This window comes from Cololabis saira, chromosome 12 (genome assembly GCF_033807715.1).
Source record: "Cololabis saira isolate AMF1-May2022 chromosome 12, fColSai1.1, whole genome shotgun sequence".
Taxonomy (NCBI): Eukaryota; Metazoa; Chordata; class Actinopteri; order Beloniformes; family Belonidae; genus Cololabis; species Cololabis saira.
In genome coordinates this window covers 17,937,584-17,964,133 of record NC_084598.1, presented here as the reverse complement: position 1 = coordinate 17,964,133, position 26,550 = coordinate 17,937,584, and the positions used below count along the sequence as shown (strand labels likewise).

General features: G+C 41.1%; 1 protein-coding gene across 2 annotated transcripts in view; it reads right to left on the bottom strand.

Moving 5' to 3' along the window:
* Nucleotides 1-26,550, bottom strand: part of LOC133456998 (cadherin-4-like) — a 432,927-nt gene that overhangs the window by 49,696 nt on the left and 356,681 nt on the right. For both annotated transcript variants that reach the window (XM_061735792.1, XM_061735793.1), the window contains 3 exons: nucleotides 16,435-16,590; nucleotides 10,061-10,205; nucleotides 4,693-4,865 (listed from right to left, as the gene is read on the bottom strand). In XM_061735792.1, coding sequence (XP_061591776.1) covers nucleotides 4,693-4,865; nucleotides 10,061-10,205; nucleotides 16,435-16,590 — 474 coding nt within the window. The remainder of the gene's footprint in view (nucleotides 1-4,692; nucleotides 4,866-10,060; nucleotides 10,206-16,434; nucleotides 16,591-26,550) is intronic.

Genomic DNA, 26,550 nt, shown 5'->3' with positions numbered 1-26,550 from the left:
CACACAAAACTAAGGTGAATGAACTTGAAGGACGTTCCCGCAGGCTCAACATTCATATCGTGGGTGTCAAGGAGGGTGAGGAGGGTCCAAATTCTAGAGAGTTTGTTTCTTATTTGATATCTGAACTGCTTTGTCGGGACAACTTCTCAAGGCCCGTCAAGATTGATCGATCTTACTGCAGCCTGAGGCCCAAACCATTGGCTAACGAGTGGCCGCAGGTTATTATCGCCAGGATCCACAATGATAGTGACCTTGCTAACATCTTTCAGCTCAGTAGGCAAGCGGCTCCACTACGCTACCATGCAGAGAGGGTCTACATATTTTCCCGACTACACCGTCGAGGTCTTGGCCCAGCAGAAGGCTTTCACAGGGAGGAAGCGACTGGTTGACGCCGGTGCCAAATGCTCACTTCGGTTTCCAGCCAAGCTTCAAGTAGTTCACAACAATACAGTAAACACCTTCAACTCTTCTGCTGGTGCCAAACGGTTTGCCAACACACTGATGGATAAAGTTTGAATATCGAATATCTCTAGAACATGACATTAGTCATTATAGCGTGTCAAAGTGTTAACTATGGAGTATATGTTTACAATATTGTGTATAAAGATTTTACTTTCCAACATTTTTGAGTGGAAGTGGAGCAAGCAAGTTGATTTACCTTAGTTTAGTCCATGTATATCAGGCTATTTTGGATATGCATGTCCACTTTTCATACTTTGCTTGTACATTGCAACTAAGCACATTTTGGTGGAGGTAATTTTGTACAATTTTTCACCCTGGAGGTGCAGTCGGGGCTCCTGGTATAGATTTATATTCAAGTCTTCTGTTTGGAGGCTCTGTTACCCAGCAGCCTCCATGCTGATTGAAAGGGTTTTCCGCAACGTTCCTTTTTTGTGGCTTGTTTTTTGGGGGGGTTATTTGTTTTTATGTATTTGTTTGCCAGTTCATTGCCAGTCATGTGTCATTCATCACTCCTTATGTATAATTTGCTTGTATTCTGTAATACACACTACCAGGATCAGGGATGAGTCGTTTCACTTTAACTTCTAGGAACTGCAGAGGTCAAGGTAGGGTCCTTAAAAGGGGAAAATATTTTCTCATTGAAAAGCTCTTTCATCTATATATATACATATATTTTTGCAGGAGACCCATATCCAGCCAACTGAACAGAGGTGTTTACAATCTGTGTCAAGTCCACTTTTTCTTCAAAAGTGAGGGGGGGGTCGCCATTCTCATCCGCAAAACTGTTCCCTTTGTATTTGCGTCCATCATAACTGACCCAGGTGGGAGATTCCTACTTGTCACTGGATCTGTTAACTCAATACCACTCGCTCTCCTTAATGTTTATGCCCCTAATTTTGACTCCCCTGATTTTTTCTGTAACGTTTTTAACCTGATTGCGTAATTATAATAGTCACAACATTATAGTAGGAGGGGATTTTAATTGTTATTTTGACCCTCGGCTGGACAGGTCCTCCCTTAAAACGCCCCTGGTGCTAAAATCTGTCCCTTTTCTTGACCATCTTGTGAATTCGTTAAATGTGACCGATATCTAGAGGTTTCAGCACCCGCATGACAGACAGTACTCCTTCTTTTCTCCTGTATATGGTAGCTTAACTAGAATTGTCCATTTTCTAATAGACTCCAGATTAATCTCTAACACAGTTAGCTCAACATACCAAAGCATTTTAATTTCTGATCACGCCCCCCTTACAATGGAGATTCATTTTCACCTGCACCCGCCACGCTACCATTGGAAATTCAACCCTTCACTAACTTTGGACAAGTCCTTTGGTCAAAATCATCATCAAAGATTTCAGACGTTCTACTTCATAATTACAACGGTGCCGTCTCAGACTCAGTCCTCTGGGAATCTTTTAATGTCGTAATGAGGGGCCACATTATCTCCTTTCAGGCTTCAGCTACAAGAGTTAGAACGAGCTGCCTTAAGGATATTGGGCTCAAGCTGTCTGCATTGGAGGAAGCCTATCGTAAAGATAACTCTGAGGATACACTTAATGAGATATTGTCAATTAAATATGAATACAACCGCATTCTCGGGGACAAAGTAACAAACTACATCCGCAAGCTGAAGCAAAAACATTTCAAACTGGGCGACAAAGCTGACAGATTACTTGCTAGACAGCTGAAATGTGTCCAATCTGACAGAACAATACATAAAATTTCCAGCAGTACAGGTCAGCTGATAACCGATCCCAAACGGATAAACAAGAGATTTCTTAACTTTTACAGCCAAGTATTTACTTCTAAATCTACAGCCAGTGATGCTGACATAGAGGGTTTCCTCTACTCCCTGAACGTCCCATCTCTTAGCGATGTAGCTACGCCTAATTTGGACTCTGACATCACGCTTGAAGAAATTAAAGCTGCCATCCGTTCCTTTCCTAATGTTTGATTTGATTTGATTTGTTTATTTGCACAACATAAAAAAACGGTACAAAAGTTTAAATGAACATAAAAAGCATGAAAATATGTGCAGGTGAGAAAGGAAGCCCTAAATGGGCTTATTCAAAGTTCTCACCAGGAAAAATACATTGCATTGAAATAATAGCAAGAACAAAAAAAGAAAAAAAAAAAAGAAAAAAAAAACAGCGTTCAAAAAAGATGGATATAAAACAGACAATTTCTCGGTGTGCACGTGCAGAAGTGAGTCCACATTAAGTGGAAGCACTTCTAGACGCTTGGTCAATAAGGCTGGTCTTCAATCTCTGTTTAAAACTATTAATAGACAGTGAAGATTTTGCGATAAGTATATGAGAGAACCAGAGTGAGGCACCTCTGTCTTTGATGGAGAACTGACTGCTATTGGTACGACTGAAGAATGGAGATCCTCAAATTGTCTGGTATTATAGTTATGAATTTGCGAATTGGTCTTAAAAAAATCTTTGAAAGTACTTGGAAGCATATTTGCAAGATAAGTGCATTTGTAAATGAAAGCACATGATTGGAGTATGTTAATATCATAGATGGATAATACATTTAATTTTTTAAACAAAAAAAAAATTTAATGTTAAGCCTGTGGGCCTGATGGTTTTCCTATAGAATTTTATAAAGCTCATTTAACACTGTTGCGCCTCTTCTACTCCGCATTTTAATTCATTCTATAAAAATTGGCATCTTCCCTGATACCCTTTATGGTGCTCACATCTGTCTCCTTCTGAAGAAGGATAGCGATAACACTAGCGTTTCGTCCTATCGTCCCTTAAGCTTACTTAAAAGTGACCAAAAGACTATAGAAAAGCTTCTGGCAACTCCCTTGAATGCACACATTGGTTCTTTGATCCATCCCGATCAAACAGGTTTTATCCCAAACAGATTTTCCTTCTCCAACACATTTAGCGCTTGCTAAATATTATGTACTCAAATAAACCACCTAATTCTGCTCTGTCATCTCCTTGGATGTGCAGCAAGCATTCAATCAGATTGAGTGGAGATATATGTTTGCTACTCTTACTAAATTTGGCTTTGGCAACAAATTCATGACAGTCTTAAAAATGCTCTATGTCCGTCCTAAATCTTCTGTACTGACCAACTATGATTGCTCCGTCCCATTTCTGCTGCATCATGGTACTAGAGAGAGAAGCTGCCTCTCTCCTATGCTGTTTGCTCGGGCCTTTGAGCCCTTGGTTATTTCCATCAGATCCAGTCCCTTGATCTCTGGAATCAGGTGTGGCGCAACTGAATGCACTGTTGGCCTATATGCGGATGATTGACTGGGACAAAAGTGTTTTCATGCCCCTGTCCGACGGCCTTGATCCCAGGTTTCTGGATCATCTGCCTTTTAAAACCACTACCGACCAGTTTAAATATTTAGGGATTAACATCCCCAGGAACCCTAAGCTTCTGTTCTATGATGCCCTCATACATCTGTCCCCCTGGCACCATCATGCCTCATCTTCCTTCTCTGTCTCTGTCACTTAGTTTTTTTATTTGCCAAAATTACATTCACTTTTTCCTTGATGATGATGGTAAAACCCATCACTGTTTTTGTTCTTTTACTCCGCTCAGTTGACTTTTTCCCTCCACTGCTGCTGTTTTATTGAGCACATACGTGAGTATTTGGGCTTTTGTGTCTGTCTGACAGGTGTCAAGGGCAGTCGTTCTCACATATTTCCTCCTTTCTTCTACAATGGCAGCATTTATGCAATTGTGCACGCTCAAGCGCGTACACAGGACAACACAAGCATTCCTCTGCAGTGTGATCTGTTGTTAATAGGTCTGTCAAAACTGACAGCTTGGTAAGGAGATCTGTCTCGCTGATTTCTTTTCGGAGTTGTCACTGGCATATCCATGTTGCGAGAATAAACATATTTGGTTTGTGTCACAACTTTTAAAGGTCCATAAACAAGGTGAATGAAGACTTTTTAGTGTAAAAAGTTAAATAGCTGTTGTTTCTGTGTCTTTGTGTATGGGATGTCTGTGCAGTAAGTGTCTTTTGTGAAAAGTGTCTGTTGAACTTTGAAAGTCACATCTCTTACAGTGACATCAGAATAAACAATGTAAATAGGGACTGTAATCCATAAGGAAATGAAGTTGTCTTTCATTCAGACATGAAAGGCAATGAAGGGTTGTCAGATTCAAAAATAACTTTTTACCACAACCTTATCTCTCAAGTTGTCTCTCAATTGGTCAACTTTAGCATTTTGTCTGCTTTAAACAGAGAAAAAATACCTCTCGATCGAGTCCAGGTGCCACTGTCACAATATCGCCAGTCTCACTGTTGATGGTGAACATGTTAGGAATGGGGCTGTGCGGGCTTTGGGACAGGATTCGATAGCGCACCATTCCATTAGCAGTTGTGTTGTCGTCAGCATCAAATGCTGACAGATGCATCACATAAGTTCCTGATGAAAAGGATGAAAAAGAACATTTGTCATTATTTATCTACAGAGAAGGTTAACATGCTCTAACAGAAAAAAGTAATATCTAATTCCCCAAGAAAAAAAAAAATTATAAAACAGCCTTGCTCTAGTACATTTTGTTCCTAGTACTGCTCGCAGAGACAGTGTCTCATTGATGTTTATAGCTAATGCTGGCTGTCTTTGTATATTATGTAACCAATATAACATTTGGAGTAGGCAGTGATACAGTTTTCTCGTATCACAGATAACTATTTGAAATAAGAAAACAAGCAAATGACTAAAAATTTGGAACTAAAGATATAATTCTCTCTGATTATGACTTAAACTGTAAAAAGCTAAGTGGCTGAAGAATCACATTAGCAATGCTAACTTAAAGCAACTGTTTTCTGTAGAAAATCTATTACATATCGTTGTTGAGGAGTTATGGCGCACGTTTCCACTTTGCTCCACGTATTTGAGGTTTATGAACATTTATTCATGCACAGATCTCTGAATGCCCCATGTAGCATTTCAATCAGGTTGAGGCCTGGACCTTTGCAACACTTGAAATCATTGGGTTGCATGAATCCATTTCAGTTCATCTGCATCTGTAGGACAGATGAGCTCATGTTTGACTAGAATTCTCTGGTATACAGAACATTCATGGTCAGCTCAATGACTAAAAGGTGCCTTAGTCTTGTGGCATCAAATACAGCCCAAATCACCCCCCCCCCCCCCCCCTTCACCACCATCCTTGACAGTTCTTATGAGGTGTTTGTCCATAGATGTGTAAAGATGTGTTGTGTCTGGCTTTCAACAAAGAGCCACTGCACCCTGTGGCCTAAGATTCCCATTTTGTCAAAAGGACAGTTCCAGATTCTTGTAGTTTGCTGCCACGAGAGGCTTTCTCCTGCAAAACCTCTAAAAAAGTCACACTTACTCAATTTTCCACTAACGATACTGTTGTGAACATTTATCATGCTAACTGTGTTATGTAAAGTCTGAGTTTTAGCTCTTGGATATTTTTGGATTTCTCAAGCATTGACTGGTTTAACCTTGTATTATATTTACTTGGATTGTGTATTTCTGCAGTTCCTCTGCAGTCTTAAAGAGCATATTGCAGGTTAGAATTTTTTCAAAAATTATACCTGACCTTATGTGAAAATGACTATGTGAGAAGTTAATGTAGGATTTAATATGTTTTACAAGACATAAGGGCACGTATTCAGAGGAAAAAGTTGCTGATTTTAGCCAAGCTCCTACAAACGTTTTTCTTTTCGAACACCGCGTCATATGACGCAGCAGGAGCGAGCAGTCTCCACAGCTGCCCCATCTTACTGTGCAGACCCCGTACACACGTACCCGGGTATCTGCTTAACCGAAGATATTTTCCTACTTTTGGAATAATAAACGTAATGTTTAAAAAAAACTCCGGGCAAAGTGAAGATTTTTGAAAACTCAGTTTATGTAGATGCGTGTAGACAGAGACAGAGAGCAGTTCTGCGCTTTCAAACGTCACATTATGCTACAAAACAACAACAAATCTGCTCTGAGTCTGACGTCTAACGTGCAACCTTTGTTTACAACAGAACTACAGATGATCCACCATCTGTCCTCCAAGCTATTTATTAAATAAATGGTCTCTTCTCTGGACAGCCGTTTACTGCGTTACACCGACGCAGAGCCTACGCCGTAGGGTACGCGGCGACGCGCAGCCCTACGCTGTACCCTACGGCGTAAGGCTGCGTCGATTTAACGCGGCAGCTCCGTGGTGGGACACGGGGGGACTCGAGCTCGTTACCCGAGAAGGAGACGCCGCTCCCGGGAAAACTGCGCCGCAGAGGCGGCCCGGAGGCCGGAAGACCAGATGATCTACAGGTTTGGAATGCTTATGAATGTGGTCGAAAATGCAGATCTTCGGTTATGTGTGGAAGGTTTTTTTTTTTTAACAACGATGTAATGTGGATACACATTTTTTTATAAACGAAGGGGGGGAAATATTCGGTTTTAAAAATACCCGGCTATTTCGGATGCATTTAATCAGAAAAAAGAGAAGATAATAAGCCTTTTTCTGTTTAGAAAGTACAAACGTAGACAGATTACAAGTACTCACCCATTTTTAAGGAGTTTCGGAGTTTCTTTCAGGAGCACGGGCGGGTGCTGCAGTGAATAAAGGCGGATTTATGGTTCCGCGTAAAATCGACGGCGTAGCCTACGGTGTAGGGTACGCGGCGCACGCAGCGTTCTGTGCGTCGCCGCGTAACCTACGCCGTAGGGTCTGCGTTGGTGTAACGCGGACCCATAAATCAGCCTTTTAAAAAGCGAGTTTCAGCTGTCAATCAAAAGAACGTGGGGGGCCTAACGGGTTTCGTAATTATAAGGCTGTGGCCCGTCATATTGGTGTGAATACACATTCACAACCTCTTCAGTGTCACAACTAACATTAAGATCCATTATTTTTCCTATTGTTGAAATTCACCGCGCTCCCTGGTGCCACGTCACTTCCGGTTCAGCTTTTTCAGATGCAGAAGTAAAATACTCTCACAAAAACAACTCCAGAGGTCACTGTAGTATATATTTATGCGTATTTCAATGAAAATTCAGTTCCTACATTATTTTCCTACACATTGATTCACAGGGGTCTCCAACCTGCAATATGCTCTTTAAGACCTGTAATAGTTTGCCAAGTAAGGAAGGAAGTTTTTGCAGCGTCCACAGTCTGGCAATACAGCACCTTTACCTGAAATAGTGCCCGTGTGTGGCACTTTTATTTGTCTTTTAAAAAATAACTACTGTGACACAATAAGAGTCAATGATTTTCTCTCCTAATCACTGAGACCATCATTATAGACTGCTCCATATGGAAAAATCCCTGAAGGCAAATATCTTTTAGTAGCAATAAAAATGGACAAACTAGTTAAAGTTATGCAACTTCTCCTTCATAACTCAGAATATCTGACCTGAAGGTGGTCGTGGGTGGCTTGTAGCTTGCATTACGGAGCACAAGTCTTTCCCTGACCCTTTCCCTTCAACCCTTCCCCGACCCTGCACCCCAACCTGGGACTTGCTGATTGGGCCGGAGCTTCGGGAGCTGCGTGCTGGCCTGCGGTCCCCACCCCTGGTCATCCCGTTGCTGCTTCCACCTGCCTTCTGTGCTGTTGCCGTCCCTGACCCACCAGTCTGGCCCTCGGCAGGAGGGTCCCCCCTTATGAGCCTGGTCCTGCTCAAGGTTTCTTTCCTCCTAAAGGGGAGTTTTTCCTTGCCACTGTTTGGCTTAAGGTTTTTCTCCCACTAGGGGAGTTTTTACCTGCCATTGTTTATGTAATAACTGTTCGGGGGTCATGTTCTGGGTATGGGTCTCTGGAAAGCGTCTAGAGACAACTCTGTTGTATTAGACGCTATATAAATAAAATTGAATTGAATTGCATTGAATATGAAGATGCAAACACCATGTTAGTCATATTTCTCTATGCTAAAAATCAAGAAAATGCAATGCTTCACACTTTGATGTCTGATTGTTTGAATGAGCTTAATATCCTGGTATAATATCATAATAGTGTAATAGTAGCTTTAACACAGAAGGATCTCGGGGCGGTGTAATTTGGCAGGCCTACTGTTGATGATGGTTTAAACCTAGTAACAAAAAGAAATTAAAAAATACTCAACTCTATATACAGACAAAGGATATAAAAATGATGCGTCTTAAATATGATGTTATTTTTTATGTCTTTAGTGGGTGTTATTTTTTACACATCTTTAGATAAGCAATTAATTGTTTTTAATGCAGCAGTGACATGTAGTTTAAATCCATGCATGCTGCTCTTGTACTTTTACTTTAAAATTGCATAATTTGCTTAAATGAACAAGCCCTCCCTGAGGCAGATAAAGATCTGTTGTGCAGAATAAGCTGCTATCCTTCGATGAATGCTCCACTTGTTTGGTTTTCGGCCTCCACACACTCATAAAACTGCAGTTGGATCACTGCCTGTCACCCAATCTCTCCCCATCTCTTTTTCCCTCTCTCGTAGTTGATTCTAATTGCCAGAGATAGTGATTTCATCCCAGTGACAGCCCATGTCCGAGGATAATTGTAACCGCAGCTCCCATTTCAAACTTCATTACATTTCAAAGCAACATTTGTCAATGACTCGGCCAGAGGGAGCAGTCTAAAGCCCTCTCAGCGAGACGAGGAAAAAAAATCTGTTATGAACAGAGGGAGGGAGATGAAAAAAGAGCAACAGAGGACATACTGTGTGTTGGTTTGATTCCAACTGGAGTAACTATCAGTCCTCCACCCAAGATTTCTTTTTCTCGAGATGGAGGGATAAAGAGAAGGGGATAAAGAATCACAATGTGTCACACATCGCTGGGGTAATTTCATTAAGCTTCACTCTTAGGGGGTTTAATGTGGACCCTTTGTATGGGCGTCCTAAGCTGTGCATGACAGGATTACGTTCCAATAATGACTCTTTAATTTGCAAACTAATTCAAGTCTGTAATTGGCCTTCCATTGAAACCACTGGAGCTTTCAATTCTAAAAGTCTCTTTTTATGATTATTGTTCAGCTGAAAGCCATGCATGCCATAGAGTCTTCTGTGCTCTTTGGAGTAGTGCTGCCAAAGGAGGAAATAGCTGCAGAACAGACATGAAAAAAAAACAACAAAAAACAAAAGCAGAAAAAAGGAAAGCAAAAAAGTAGAAATACAGTGAAATATACAGAAAAGGAAACTGCACCTGCCCACCTCATGAAATCAACTCTGGTGGCATAAACATCGGCTCATCAGGCTCACACACTTACAACAGCCTGCACAAAGAGAGCTCATGAGGTTATATATAAAATGACCCAGCGGAGCAACTCTGCGGTACATTTAATCCTCAATTCTTCTTGAGCATCTTCTTTGGTCAATGGCTATTCTTGTACAGAACAGATTCTCCGCCTATCTGCTAAATCAAGAGGAATGGAAAAATCTGTTTTTACCATCTCTGAATGCTTTGAATCTTTTCCTTTGAAGCTTTTGAATTCTTTTCCATCTATCTATCATACATTCTCTCTCTCTCTCTCTCTCTCTCTCTCTCTCCTATATACATGTCTTTCATGTGTTTTTTGGCTTTTACACACACACATATATACAGTACACATATGTACTGTATGTCAATTCTTAGCCGAAATGTCTATTTGTCCATTATGGCTTTATTACCTGGTTTGGAACCCTCATCCACAGAACCATTGTAGACCTGGTTTTTGAACTCTGGTCTGTTGTCATTCATATCGATGACGAAGATATACAGATCGATGGGGTTCTCAACCTGGTTTCCATTCATGTCCACAGCATGGGCTCGCAGCTGGGAGACAAGAACATGGAAAAGGAGTTCAGATAACATCATACCAATCCCATTCCCACCACTCTCATTTCAACAGAAAGTAATAAAGAGCTGAAAGTTATTATAAAAGTAAAAAGGATAGTTTAAACTTCAAGCCATACACATTTTCGAAATTCCGTAAATAAACTGAAATTATATTTGATGTAATCCCACTTTGTCTTCGAGTAAGTATATTTTCTGCAGTTTTTCAGGTATTTGTCAAGGTTGTTCCAGGGATCTTGGAGAACATCTGTTGATGAGAAAATCAGGACCTTGTGACTCTGTGTCCTTGCTAATATTACCCAATACACATGATTGCTATTGTAACCTACACAGAAAATCATCCAAAACTGAAGATGGTACACTTGCTTTGCTACTGTCGCTGTTATAACAAAGTACCAGACACAAAGAAGGCGTCTCTCTGTGTCTTAAGTTGCTTTGGCCAGGTATCTCCGCCGGTATGTCAGTACATTTGTGTCCATGGTACAGGAAAGTGAAGGGTCAGCCAACGGAGGAATTGCTTCCGTCACTCTGGTTTATGGCTATTGTTTATGTTGTGTTGTGAATGACACAAAAGGCTATCTGAAAACCTATTAGAGCAACCAGACTATCCAGATTGATATGCATTTGTGCAAACTCAATTGGAATTGTATTTTAAACCACCTCCATATGTGGTTAAATTACCACTTGAAAAAAAAAAAAAAAAAACATTTCATGTGTTTTTTGGTTTTTCAGACTGTCAAAAAATCTGCCTGGATACAGTACTAAAAAAATCGAATATGGGCCGGCAGTGAGAACATAGTCATGTTCCTTGATCAGTTTTTTGAATCATTTTTGTGATACAGAGCGATTCATTGTCCTCCTTTCCTATAAGCCTGAACAACTCCAGAATCCTCTCCTGCCAAACAAAAGGAGAAATAACTTAAACTTGCACAAGACAATTAAAGCAAGTCAAAGTAAAAAGAAAAAAGTGTGGGTTCTGTAAAAACATTTGTCTACAAAACCGGAGCAAATACTCATCATTAAATTATACATAACAATAAAAGAAAAATCTAAAATATCTCTAAACCTAAGCAATATTGATCATCTCAGTAATTTCAATATACTTTGCTGAAAGACTTCTTCTACAATAGTATTTCTTCTGACCCATCTTTTGAATCCTCGGTCTTCATGAATTTTTATCTTTGCAGTAAACCTACAAGAAACATTTTGTTTCACTGGCTCAGTTGTAAAGGCAAGGTGTCTATTTCAGAATGACTATTTGGATCCCTGACCAACATTCAGTCTGGTTTTGTTTGAAAGAAAGCCCTGGAAGTTCCAAGCCCATCTCAAATTCAACTCAGCTGTACCCAGATCAAATGTTTCACCAACTAGGATTTCTCTCGAAGTTTTAACATGAAGTGATTACTTGAATACATGCTGTAAAATGTATCCTTACTGTTTCCTCAGTTATGTGCTTTGGGAATAACACACACACACACACACACACACACACACACACACACACACACACACACACACACACACACACACACACACACACACACACACACACACACACACACACACACACACACACACACACACACACACACACACACACACACACACACACACACACACACACACACCTCCACAACAAAAATTGAATAAATGACTTGAAGCAGGTTTGTTTTGGTTTCCTCTTTTACTGTTTTGATTCACTTAACCTTACTTGCCAATGTTTATATCCCTAAACATGACTTATTCAGTGGTATTTCTGTCAGTTTGAAGCATTGGGACTGTTTAGCCTGGATCATACTGGAGAAAAAAGAAATATAAAATCAAATCAGATGCTCACTCCATCGAGATCCAAACCCCATGATATACTAACCATTAATTCCATGAAAATGACAGCATCCAATTTCTGGCCAATGCTGGGGGCATTCATCAAAAGGAATAGACCGAGCTAAAAGAAACATCTAAAGCATGCCGAGCATACATGGCAATAGAAAAATAAGTAACATGTATGGAGAATTACTGTAATTTTACTCAGAGAAAATACTATACCTGCCTGTACACTTGCTGCAGCAGGAAACAGAATAATTAGAGGTCCACTGCGGCTCATCCGCTCATCTTCACTGACTTCCTCTCTGCCGTCCCAATAATACGGTGTTTCCAGGTGTCCCTGAGGTTAATTTGGCTTTACTTTTTTCACTGCATTGTCTGATCTGTCCTGCATTCAGCATTCATTTGTTATCACTCCATACAGATGCTCTGTAGCAGGCTAAGAGATAGACTCCTTATCTTAACTCACGGTCATCTCCCCATCCTGTCTAAACCTGCACCCTAATGCTATAACAACAGGAGTCAGAGATTACTGCCATGTTTAAAGACGGCAGACTGTACTTCTGAGTCCACCTTAAAGTCATTATCCCTAGAGGCAGGGGGAGAAAACAGAGTGTACCAGGCAGTGCTCTTCATTTAGCAGGAGGTAGCATCCTGATAGAGATACCGACAAGCTTTAAGGTTGTTTTTTCCCCCCTCATAAAAATGCATCTCGTTGCAGGGCTAGTTGTGATTTTCAGTACTCATTTTTAGTGAGCTTCTTTGAAAATAAAACGAACAAGAGCATGACTTTGTTCTGTCCTTGCATGAAATGTGAAGTTCACAAAAGAAAGACTTCAATGTCAAATTGTGTGTATGAGTTGTAGGTTTTCTGCATCACGATGCTCAATAATGAAAATGTTCCCTATGCTCATGGTTCTGAGAACATTCATGTTTCATTCAAATAGTATTTAACTGCAATTATACTCGTCCAACATAACTGTGAATGCTTTTAACTGGACTGCACTTTTTTTTTTTTTTTTTTTTTTACATACTTTTAACTTTTATTTACCTGAAACTTCCTGTAATTTGGCATACTCATAATTTTTCACAACACACTTGAGAAATAATAATTTCTTAGAAAAAGAAAATCATTATATTGATTTATCTTGGCTGTAAATCTGCCCTGTCCCCCTTTAAAAAATAGACTTGCCAGTTAACCAGGACTTTAAATCCACTAAATGTGTCCATAAAAATACCAACAGTGCAAGATCCCGATGGAAAGAAAGCCAGGGATCATAAAACTGCTACCACTCACACAACTGCATGCTGATAATGTAGTTTGTCTACATCTAGGAGGTGGTTGACTTTTGCTTCTGCTTGGAATGCTTCCGCTTGGGAGGCTTTTTTATTGTGTTATTATGTTAGTTACAACCTATCTAACATGCTGTCATATGAGAAAGAAAATAACCCCTTGTCCATTCCTCTGTGACAATATCAGACTGGCAATGTCATGTTGACAACAGTTGTTTCAAGTTATTGCTGCTTAATGTGGTTGTGCAAGCAACTAAATTATGGAGTGTACTTTGTTTTCAACAGCTTTAGTTTTTCTCACTCTGTTTGCATTTTGGCTTAGTGTCCGATAAATAAATAATGACCCATATGGAAATAGACTACATTTATTTAAAGGTGTATTAGTATTGTTGACCAACCAAAGCAATTCTATGCCACAAGCCCCATACACCCATTCACACAGCACATTCTTAGTCTGTAGTTTTTTTTTCTATAAATCCAAGCAGTGTTTTGTCAGTTAAAGGGGACGTATTATGAAAAACACGTTTTTTCTTGCTTTAACATATATAAAGTGGTGTCCCCCTCACCCTGACAACACAGAGAAGGACTAAAGCAGCCAAGTTCTGCAGTGTCTGTACACCCCGCCCGGAGGATCTTTCCAGTGTCATGTGACTTTTACGAGCCGTCCAGATTTGCGCATTTTCGTTACGTCACCAAAATGCCAGCCATGCCTCGGTCTCCTCCGCTACGTGAAACCACGCCCACAACTAACTCCGCCGGCTGGAGCGTCCGCCATTGTTTGGAAGCGGTGGCTGTTTGAACAACGAGGGACAGTAAACATTAGGTTTTGCATCAACACTTACCCTCATAAAAGGATCAGTAGCAACAGCACGGACCCGGCAACTGCACATGAGTCAGCGGTAAGTGACGTTATTTTTTTATGTTATTTATATTGGTCTACGTGTATGATCTTTGCATGGGCTAAGTATTTAGCTTAGCTCCGGTGTAACACCGGAGCTCTATTAGTAATTTTTTTCTGTTTATGGTTTCAGATCTTCGAAGCCATGCACCTGAAGCTGTTCAACGACACCTTCAGAAGACATGCACGGTCCTTCCTTGAGCCAGCAATAGTGCATACATGTTATTTTATTTTTTTTAACAATAAAGTTGCCATTTGTGAACATTCAGTGTTGTGATTTCTTTACAGTTAACATGATTCATTTGTCTTAACATAAGAAATGAAATGATGAGGAATCGGAGTAAAGAACTGTTAGTGTGAAAACGAGGTGACCGGGTCAGGTGACTAAAGGCTGATTTATGGTTCCGCGTTACACCGACGCAGAGCCTACGGCGTAGGGTACGCGTCGATTTAACGCAGAACCGTAATTCAGGCTTTAAGATCCCAGGGAGTCGTTTACACCGTGTCATAACTGCATGCGAGCGTCCGACTATCGCGTTAAGCTGCGTGACATCGGACGCTCTCTGTCCACACTGAAACCGTTAAACTCGCCGCCAGTTAGGACAGTCCAATAGAAAATAAAGCAATGGAATTGATTTTGTCACTGAAGCTCGCTCGCATGGGACACGCTTGTACGGAGCTGCTGCTCTTCTGCCCAGAGGCTTTGTGTCCTCCCCTGCTACACGCCATTCAGGCAGCCAATCAGCGCAGAGCCTCATTATCATAACCTCCCCTCCCCTCAGAATCCCTCATAGAGAAGGAGGTTAGAAGCGGTAAAAATGAAGACATGGCCCAGAGGCTGAATTTCGGATTTATGTAGAAAAAACAAGCTTGTTTGATTGTTTTTAAGACATTTAAGGCCTGTTTAAAATATCCATTAAATGCCATAATAGGTTTCCTTTTAAGTCACTGTTGAATGTATTGCATTAAAGGAAACTTTGACATGAATAATGCAAGGGATCAAACTACTGATTTTATGATTGGAAGACGACCACTCTGCCTCCTGAGCCCCAGCCACCCCCATCCATCCACATAAAGATATGAGTAATTTGTTTTTGTTCACCTAAAGCTGTTCTTTGCTAATTTTGAGAACTAGCATGGAGCAGATGATTACTTTTTTAATGTCTTAAAGCAAAAATTGGAATCTTTCTTCACATTAGTCTGTAAAGTGTACAACAATTCTGTGACACAGCAAGCCCAACAGAAGTGCATTGATGTTGTTGAAGATATGTAATACAGCAATATTTAAAAATGTATTTGTTGAGAGGGATGTGACTTACACCATACAGCATCAGAGCCCACACCTTTTTACACATTCTGTTTAATTTTTTGGTTTCTATTAAGCAAAAAAGTGAATGAAGGAACAACAAATATCACAGTAATCAATCAATAAGTTCATAGATCTTTTTTATATTCAAAAGGGCAAATGACATATAAGTCTCATCAGTGAAACCATCTGTCTAATTTTGTTTTCGTAGGTCCCTCTTGTTGGATCATGGACATACAACAGCTCAATGTGTCTTTCATGTCTTATAAGAGGATGTTGGCAGCAGATTCTCTTAGTCATGCGGGTTGTGGAGCAATGCCAGTGTGGTTTTACGTTTGTTTGTGTACACCATGTGAATACCTGATCATTTTGAGTTTAGAGACCACATCACCTTGGACTCCTGTAGCATTGTACTATTCCTGATCAGCCTTTTTTGTGTATTTTCTTTGGATGGATTAGCTTGCAGAAAGAAGTAGCTTTGTTGGAGTGCTGTTGTCCTACAGCAGTGTGTTGCTAAAGTGGTTGTTGTATATCACAATAGCATCTGTATTACAAGACCCATTGACTCCCAGCAGAACATGCATTGTAATGAGATTAACATTTTACCTGGAATGTTTATTTGTTCACCTCATGCCACTCCTGCACGCTATCATTTCCTCTTTATGTTGTCAGTCTTTCTGTTCTATGATAGCTACTGTTACAGGCTCAGCTTCTGAATAACTATATTAATATGGAAGACTGTGCCATTCATTATTACCAACTCTTTGAGATACACCTAACTTTATTTCATCCAAATGTCTTCAAAATAGTAGGGCTGCATCCTTGAGTGTAGAGGTGCAAACTGGAAATTTCATAATTAATGCAACCATTTGATACATGGAACTTACATGGTAAGAAGATCGATGTTCACGATCCAGAGGTTTGGTGACAAACATCTTTCCAACAACTGGGTCAATACTGAATACCTCGTTGGGTGGTTGATCTGCTCCCATACCAGTGATGCTGTATCGAATTGAGATGTCTTGGTCCTGGTCGGAACGAATCTGCACAACAAACAAAGACAAGTCAAAGCGTTGGCAAAATCTAAACAATGCATATAATTTAAATCAGGTATGTTGGAGCTGGAAAGCATCTAAAACATGCAGGACAGTCTCATATCGCAATCTCAAACATGAAAGTTTGAGATTGAGATATACAACCCTGGATTTTGATCATCTTTTTCTTTTACTTTGAAACCTGATCTTGAATATTTTTCACAGGGTACAACTATGTGTGTAGACAGAAGCATACGCACATAGCATACTCTATAGCATAGTTCATCTCAACCAAACCATAGCCAGTTCTTACTTAAAGCTAGGGTCTAGGATCTTGAGTTTAAAAAAAAAGACACCTACTCCCCACACAAACTCCTTCCCCCCTGTGCTCTGCCTCACATGAAGCTCCCGCCTCCGACACACCCCCTCTGGTACGGGAGACAGCAGGACCAGAAACAAGCGCCTTTGCCGAAGCACCGCTTTGGCAAATAATCTCGCTCAATATGTCCTTCATGTTGCCGTACTTTGGGAGGCGGGGAGTAGGATGAGGACTGTCCAATCACTGACATTCAAGCAGATTGACCAATAGGCGTAGTTCAGGCCGAATGGCGCCTTTTGGTTTGGTTTCCTTTGCAGGATTACAGCAGATAGAAGAAATATTTTCTTTTGGTTCTTTTTGCTAATCATATTTCATAGTTCATACTATTGGGCCATAACAACCTTATAAATGATTTTGATCAAAATGTGTAAAATCGTAGACCCTAGCTTTAAACTTAATTGTTAATCAGCTTTTCAAATAGTTAAATTGCAATGTGACTAATTACATTTTAACAGGAAGACGTCTTTGTACTCCTTATAATGTAGGTTTCTGTGTGCATTTTCTGTCCCCACCATGTAATTAATACAGGAATACACACACACACACACACACACACACACACACACACACACACACACACACACACACACACACTTACTTATCAGTTTGGCATTTACATACGCTACACACTCAAGTGCTGCCACTGATAGTGCTATGCATTCTGTATCACAGAGTTGGACTACTTTAAAAGATGGATTCAGAATTATGGGTTGGGAAAAAATTTATATTCACGTATTTAATCGACTCTGACAGCATTGAATGTAAGACCTAAGGGGGGCACACTGGGACTTCAGACATATTGTGAACAAAACTGACTATCAAAAGGGAACAGATAATATGAGCTTGCAACTAATTAGGGAATAAGCAACATTATAAGAATAAAAGAATAGATGTACATACAAGGATAAAAATGATGAATGTGACCTGACTAGCAGAATGTTCTTTTAAAAAAATAGGCTGGGGTTTTTGTTCAGCCTTCCTTGGCCAGATAAGCAACTAATAGGTGCATTGGTGTACTGTGATGCCCTGTGATTTGGGCTGAAGTGCTGTGTAATTGGGACTCATTTGGAGGAGTCGTTCAATTTAGTGCCCATATAGAGTCCAAACCTCCAAGCACCCCATTTCAGTCCATTAAGCACATGCCAACCCAGAAAATCAGGCAGTGTATCAAAAAGACTCAATCATACACTTACTCTAGTATGCAGTGACATACTACACACATACAAATACACACACACAGAAATGCCCAATTTTTTTCTTCTAGTAAACGAGCTGAGTGCACCAGAGGAGTAAGACTGTCCAAAGCTGTCTCCATCTTTCACCACTCGAGGACCCAATTTAGCCACATTTTTGACACACCAGGAATTCTGCCCTGCTGAGAAAATAGCCGAAGCACCTAACAAGGGTGAAAAAAGGACATAAAGTATTAGGCAGGTGTCATCTGTGCTGTTCTGCAGTAAATGTCTGTCACCATTACTGTAAGTGCTGGGATAACAATTTTCTTTCCAAACCTCTTATTCAGCTTGAAAATTATCTTTATGTCTTTGTTCTAGTCACACAATCAATGTGTGTCTCACTAATTAAACAACTAAGATAATTTATAAACACCTTGTATTTTGAAAGAGCTGTCACAACATCCACTAATTCCATTTGTGTATGCATGCATGTGTGGTTTTTTTGAGGAGCAGGGAGAGGACAATGCCAGAATGCTTTGCCGATATCTTGGTGAATCACTGTTGACAGCTATGATAATTAATGAGCTGCAAGCATCTACTACTATTAATTCAAAGTAACTCAAGCAACTGCACACCAACAAACAAGCAAATATCTAGCTAACAGCTTCAATGAACACTTAGAGTACTGTATTACAATGCAGCACAGTAAAACCTAACCTCTCCTGGGGTAATGGAAAACAGCAGCACACATCTGACTTCTCACTTATCCATCCCTCCAATTCTCCTCCCATCTTCTTGTCTTTCTTTTTATTCTGCCTTTTTCCCCTCATCTCCACTCCCTCTCTGTCCACACATCTGACCCTTTCACTAGGCTTTTTGTTCTTCTCCTTTCTTCGTTTCAGGTCTATGTGTGGACAGAAGCCATGCATGAAAAATGAAATTACTTCAAACTGTTGGCCTTGGCAGTGGCATATAAATCCTCACTAGTTAGGAAGTGATAGCTCTCCATAATTTAATTTGGATTTTCCTCCCAAGTTGTCCTGCCTCGTCTGGAGGGAATACGGGGAATTCGGCAGCATGTCTCCACAGTCATTTCAGCCAATTAGCTCTCCTTCTAACAACATTCATGTAAATGCTTTTAAAACTGTTGAAGGATGGCGCCAGAATCCTTGTCCTTCACTGTTTCTGTTTGTGAATGGATGCCTGAGCATCCAAAGACGCACTGAGGCATGCATTATAATGTTTTCTCGAGGGCTCAGAGATTTTCTTTTGTGATGACAAAGTGCTTCTGCCATGCTGTCGGGTTCATGATTAATAATGAATGTGATAAAACTCATGTGTATATGCAATAAGGTATCCAGTAATTATTATCTAGCAAATGAATCAGCACGCTCTTATTGCATGCTGTCAGTCTATTATGTGTATCCCAGAATATAGTTACAGGATGTAATTTCAATAGCAGGCAGCACTCTCTGTCATTCTGACACTTTTATCTCAGAACCTGTCAAAAAAGTACCAAGTGAGATAAACACAAATAACTTTTCATAACTAAACAAATGCTTTTTATTTTTTGTAATCAAAAGAAGCAATCTCTATACCCTCTTGTTCATTTTATACCTCCATCTTGTAAGACGCAATACAACACACGCTAACACATAAACCTACACACCTATCCACAAAATCTCTGTTAAAGAAAAATTTTATTTTCAAGCATGCCATTGAAAATCATTAAAAAAAAAAATTTCTGTTTCTTCTCTTTTTTTCTTGTTTTATCAGATTTTTCCTCGACTATCATTATAGTTTGTGAACACGAGTCTGCAGAAGAGAGTGTGGACATCAAGTGCTCAGCAAAGAAAGACTGATACTGTGTGTGTGTGTGTGTGTGACAGAGAGAGAGAGAGAGAGAGAGAGAGAGAGAGAGAGAGAGAGAGAGAGAACAAGCAATGACTGGCATCAAAAACCAGACACCGTATAAATGACCCATTTGTCGACAGATCAAAGCAATTCTCTTCATTAATGACAACTTGTGTGGTTCTTAACGAGATCTTATCACTGATCTTAGCACTCTTCTGCCAGGCTAAACTGAATCAAATGAGAAATTATCATGCCAGAGGGTCTTCTGGGGGAAAACAGAGATGAAGAGAGGGGAGGGAATAACACTGACACACAGATGAATTAATTAACACTTTTAAGAAAGTATCCAGCTACTTCCTTGGTGTGGTAGCACTGGCAGACACAAACACAGCACACAGTATATTTATCTGAATCTGGTAAGGACAAAGATGTTTGCATTATACCCGTATTTAATGCACCGTATACAGAACAGTGTGTATGAAATAAAATTGAATGATCTATATTCTAAGGTTATTAAGGTGCTGTGAATATGAGGGAGGATGTGGCCTATTTCATAAATATAGTAATAGCTTACACCAATATTGCATAATTATCACAGTGTGGGAATTGCAGAAAAACGCGGAGAAAATTTCCCATTCAAAAAACGTGTGTTGTTTATTAGAAAACCTCAGAACACTGAAAACACAAAATGGAGCTGTCCAGCAGCTAGAACCGCATGGAGTTCAACGTCATGACCACATTTAAAGGGGCCTCATCCCTGAACCGTCATAGTTGCATGAAGGACAACATACTGCATTTAATAATGAACCGTGTGTAGAACCACACTAGATAAATAAGGTGAATTATGTCCGTAACATTCACTACACAGGTCCCCCCAGAATTCACCATATTTGAAAAAAAGAAAAACACATCAGTCACCGGGGAGGGAGGCGTATCAACCGTCCACAGCGATTGCGCTGTACCGGAGGCTGATTCGAACTGACTGCGGCAGGGGTCACGTCGTGACACAGGTGCGGGGCAGGCAGCGCGGGCGGCTGGGGAGGGGGGGAAACAGGGGGCGGGGGCCGAGCGGGAGGCCGCCCCCGTCGTGGGGGTTGGGCGAGTTCAACAGGCTTACCCACGTCCAAGTGAGCTGGTTTGAGGCGGTCAATGGAGAGGCGCTCCGGTTTACCGCCCATGTCCACCACAAAATGTTTGTCACCTGCCTCCAAAACCCAGAACGGGCCCTCGTAGGGCGGGTGTAGCGGTCCCCGGTGGGCATCGGGGCGAATGAAAACATAACCAGCCGCCTTAAGTGCAGCCGGGACGTGCGACTGAGGCGGGCCATGATGGGAAGTAGGGACAGGCGCAAAAAGTCTTGCATTGTCCAGCAGAGCGGACCGCTGGAGAGCAGCAGACCAAGGAACCGTGGGGTTAGGGACAAAATCCCCTGGAACCCGCAGCGGCTGCCCATAAACAAGCTCGGCAGATGAGAACTGTAGGTCCTCCTTTGGCACGGTCCTGATGCCCAGCATCACCCATGGGAGTTTGTCAACCCAGTTATTGTCTTTGACGCTGGCACGCAGGGCAGCCTTCATTGACCTGTGAAACCGTTCACAGAGACCGTTAGCCTGCGGGTGATAGGCAGTAGTGTGGTGGAGTTTAACTCCGAGGTTCTGTGCGACAGCGGTCCACAGTTCAGACGTGAACTGTGCGCCTCGGTCAGAGGATATATCTGAAGGAGTGCCAAAATGAGCAACCCAGGTGCCGAGAAAAGCCTGTGCCACCTCCACAGATGCCACCAACGTCAATGGCATTCACTACAACAGCTTCATTAACTCTCCAAAAGTTCAGTGTTTGTAATATAGTGGTAATACAGTTTTGGTGAGAGGGGAGGGTACCAGGATCGGATATAAAATGATCATCCACCTGAAGGCTTTGTCATTTCAAGTAGGAATGACCTGTTGCTCACCACCTTGTGGAATAAAATCCCTCAATAATCATAAACCAGTTTAAAAACGGAAATAGATGGAAATAATGTGAAAAGATTTAGGGACCCTGGGACATGTCAGTGCTGAAAGGTTGAGGCCAGAGATAACAGATGGACCTTATATCCAGTCCTGTAGGCCAGAGAAACATTCACATCACTGTGATCAATAAAGGTATGATCAGTAATAATGTGTGTGTCCTTGTTGATTGGACTGTTTTGTGTTAACACATGAATAATAATCTTTATTAAATCCTTCTCATACCCTCTACAAAACACTGGACGAGCTGAAGAGCAGCTTCAGCAACAGACTCATTCCACCCGCATCTCTAAGGAACAATGCAGGACATTCTTCCTATCTACTGCAACTAGACTCCATAACTCATCCACCTGTCAGATTATTTTTTCCTTTTCTACTTTAGTATTTTATTCTATTGTATTTGTACCGGACTGCTATTACGACAAAATCTCCCCTTGGGGATGAATAAAGTCTGTCTGTCTGTCGTCTGTCTGTCCATCCGTCCGTCCGTCCATCCGAACTGCAGGATGGATTTCATTTTTTGTATTTAAGGGCTAAGGGTATAGACCTCCATACTTGCACATGCACTTAAGTTCATGTGGGGCTAAAAGTTTAAGTAGTACAGTAAGTAAAGTAATTTTTAAAACAACTATATCAGTTTGACATTCAGAACAATGCACCCACTACTGTTTTATGACTCTTAGGGCCTAGTTTAGAGAATTTGTCTTTTTCCTATTTCTCTTTTTTCTTAGGGGAAATGTAAAAGCATCCGCACGTGCACCTGCACAGCTGAAAACACAACACTTGAGGATCTCTACTTGAGCTTGTTTGGCTGTCTTGGCCAAACAAACTGAACGTAACGAAATAACTAGGCTAAAAATGCCAGGACAGGTTTTATTTGCAACAGATAAATTCAATAAAATAAATAAAATGAGAATAACTATATTAAACAAAACTCAGCCGGCTGGGCTTTCCGCCGCGGCCCGGTCGCGCTGGGAGCGTGCAGCCCCCCCCGGCCACGCGCCGCGCCGACAGCCCGCTAAGTCCCAACATGGCCCGTGGGTCGTCTCTTGCCATTGGCTGTCGCTTTTGCAGAACCTGGGCTAAAGTTGGCTGTTGTGGTCTTGCAGTAGCATTAGCAAACTCTGTATACTCAGCTTTATGATGCGCCTTGAGATGTTTTATCAAGTTGCTGGTATTTAAATATTTTCTTTCTGAAAAGTAGGGTTTATACGGAAACCAAATATGGTGGCACACTATGCTACTGAGGTGTTAATCAGATGGTTCTATTAGGTTGGAGACACCTGTCCAGCTGAAGGTATATAAGGCAGACCATTTCCTCTTACGCCCTAACCTCTTGGGCTCACCTTGTCCACTTCCTGGTGGGTGAGTGTTTGTAGCCACATGCAGGTAAGCATATGGTAGTGTTGTTGGATCTTTTGGGGGAAACTGAATAATTAATTCATTGATGCCATAGGAGATGGGCGGCATTGAATGCAATCATTCACTCTCCCGGTTGTTTGCTACTGCTCAGTGCAACAGACCCAGTGCATCTCTGTGCCAACCCACTACTCCTGCTGTGCCCGTGGATCTGGTTCTCCTCGCTCCTCTCCTTCTCAGAAGGGAAGACGTTGAAGGCCTGGATCTGTAATCAGGATTCTTCTAGATTAGTTCCTCAGTGACACGCTTCATCATTGCTTCGCGTCACCATGCCTATTCTGCTACGTTCTGCTATGCTATACTTTTGTTGCTCTGCCTACCTGGAGTGCGGTAGTCATCTTGTTTTGGATAAATCCTTTCAGCTGACCTGTTTCCGGGGTGGCAGGCGTTGACATTTGGCTGGAATATCCTCTGCTTGCTGTCATGTTTCCTTGCTGCTACGGCTGCAGGTGATTGCTTCCAGAGGTGATGGAGATTTTGGCCCATTGGCTGCCGAGTGTGGATGGAATAAGACGGGGGAGCAAGTTGTTGTCTGTGGTTATTGTGTTGTTTTTGATCTGTTTTTTTCAGTTTTATTGTTTCTTTTTCAATAAGAGGGAACATTTTGTGGGACGTTTTTATTGGATTTTTTAAATTTTGTATTTTTTTTGTTTATTCCAGTTCTGAGGCTGCCATTGATGTTATGGCTGTCATGGGTGGTGGCGTCTGATCGTTTGGGCCAGAGCTTAAGGTTTCATTGCACATCACTAATCACTGTGTGAATGGCATGTTTGAGTGGGGTGTTGTTTTGATTTTTGTTTCTTACCCCCAACAGACCCTCACACATTGATAAATCTAATTCGCTGGACAGATTTATTTTAATGTTTACAACATTTCTTTGACTTTTTATTCTGTCTAAACAAACTTTTAACGGTGAAATTCTTAAATGAACAGTTTTTTTGACGGTTATGATTTTTATGATAAAGGAAACAACATGATAACATGATAGCTACAAAGCCATAATATGGTCATTATAACCACAGTTATAACCACAGTAGAAATGTAAGGTCTGGGATATACTTGCTGTTGGTGCTTGCGTTCGCGTCCGTTCGCGTGCGCCGAGCAGAGCAACAGTTGGAAAAGTGATTAAATATTTAGTAGTAGCGGTAGTAGCAGCGGTAGTAGTAGTAGCAGATTAGAACAACAAACAAGTTAACATGACACCATTGGATGATGTAGGAGATTATAACATTGCTTTGGTTGCGAGCTCGGCAAAGGAAACGGCGCTAGCGACCTCCGCGTCATCACTTGTGGCCAGCTGGTATCAGACCGGGACCAGCGCCACTCGCGGCCACAGCGAGAACTGCAGGTCGCGTACGCGTTCAGAGTCTTTTTGAGAACGTGCACGTCGACGCGCCAAATGAACGCAGGATACGCGTGGCGGCCATGATGCGTACGTGCACGCGATCTGAACTGCAAGTATATCTCAGGCTTAACTGTCTTATAAATATATTGATTACCACATTAATTGGTTATTCATTTTTCTCTTCTGTACATGTTTGCAGCCCAGAGCTTCAGGAGCTGCATGCTGCCCTGCAGTCCCACCCTCTGAACATCCCACTGCTTGCTTCCACCTGTCTGTATGGATGTCTGGTAGATGCCTGCTAGTATCCTGAACCGCCTTCTCACCACCTCAGGGTCTGCCGTGTCCTGTCTTAAATGAACATGAGTGCCTTTAAAGGAGACCTATTATGAAAAATACGTTTGTTCCTGCTTTAACATATATAAAGTGGTCTCCCCTCAGCCTGCCAACTCAGAGAAGGAGAAAAGCAACCAAATTCTGCAGTGTCTGTACAGCCGCCCGGATGAGCCATCCAGTGTGATGTGGCTTCCACGAGCCGTTCAGATTTTGCTCCCGTCGTTACGTAATGACGGGAGCGATTTACATCGGTTGGCCTCCGATGCGGGAAACCACGCCCATAACTAACTCCGCCTCCTGGAGCCTCCGCCGTTTTTTCATAGCGGTGTATGGCGTCATTCAGGCAGCCAATCAGCACAGAGCCTCATTATCATAGCCTCCCCACCCACTCAGAATCCCGAATAATGAGGTTAGAGAATGGGGTGCTAAAGACATGGCTCAGAGGCTGAATTACGAATTTATTTAGCAAAAAAAATAAAAGCTTGATTTTAAGACATTCAAGGCCTGTTTAAAATCGGTATTAGATGCCATAATAGGTCTCCTTTAAGTATTACATTGCATTTTATTTTATTGTTTTATTTTATTTGTTTTTTATTTTATTGTATTACATTTTATTGTATTGCAGTTACATTAAAATAATAATAACAAATAAAATAATAATTTTATTTGATTTGTTTTTTATTTTATTGTATTACATTTTATCGTATTGCATTTACATTAAAATAACCTGCGTAAGATTCCCGAGGTGGTGTTGTTTGTGGTGGTATTTCATTTTAAATTGTCCAGTGTGTGCTTTTAAATAGCCCCCCACGTGCATGTCGCCACAATCTTGATGTTGCTGGCAAGATTGGCTCGTGACCACGCAAAGACAAAATAAACTATTACTTTTTTGTTTATTTTTTTTGTTTTTCTTTCTTGGCTTTTTTTTTGTTTTGGGGTAGAAACATTTCTTGAGAGAAATGTTTCATACTTCCAATAGTGTGTTCTGGGTTTGCTCTCCTTGTGTTCTTCTTTCCTCTGTATGAATGGATTTTAATTTTCTTTTGTGTTGGTGTCTGTAGAGGAGTTCATTTGAATCAGGCTCCATCTTTATGACATAAGAATGGGTTTATTTTGTATCCTCTTCCGAGTAGGTAAAAATCCCACATTTATTGCGCTCCACACACAGCAAATCCCAGACTGAATTAGCCATGTTTTCTATAGTTCCTTTGGCCTCCTTCTGTGACCCTAGGGACACATACAGTATTCTGCACATGGAGCAACTCAGCCATGTGTTAAAAAAATGTTGTAACTAAAGGTTCTAAGGCAACAAGAGATTAATGAAATGGAGGAGTGACTAGTTCATCCAGTGCATTCAAACTTTAATTAGAATATGCTACGATGTAAATGCATAGGCCCTCATTTATGAAACTGCCATAAACCTTTTGAGGAGATTTGTATGTTAATCACCTCTTTACT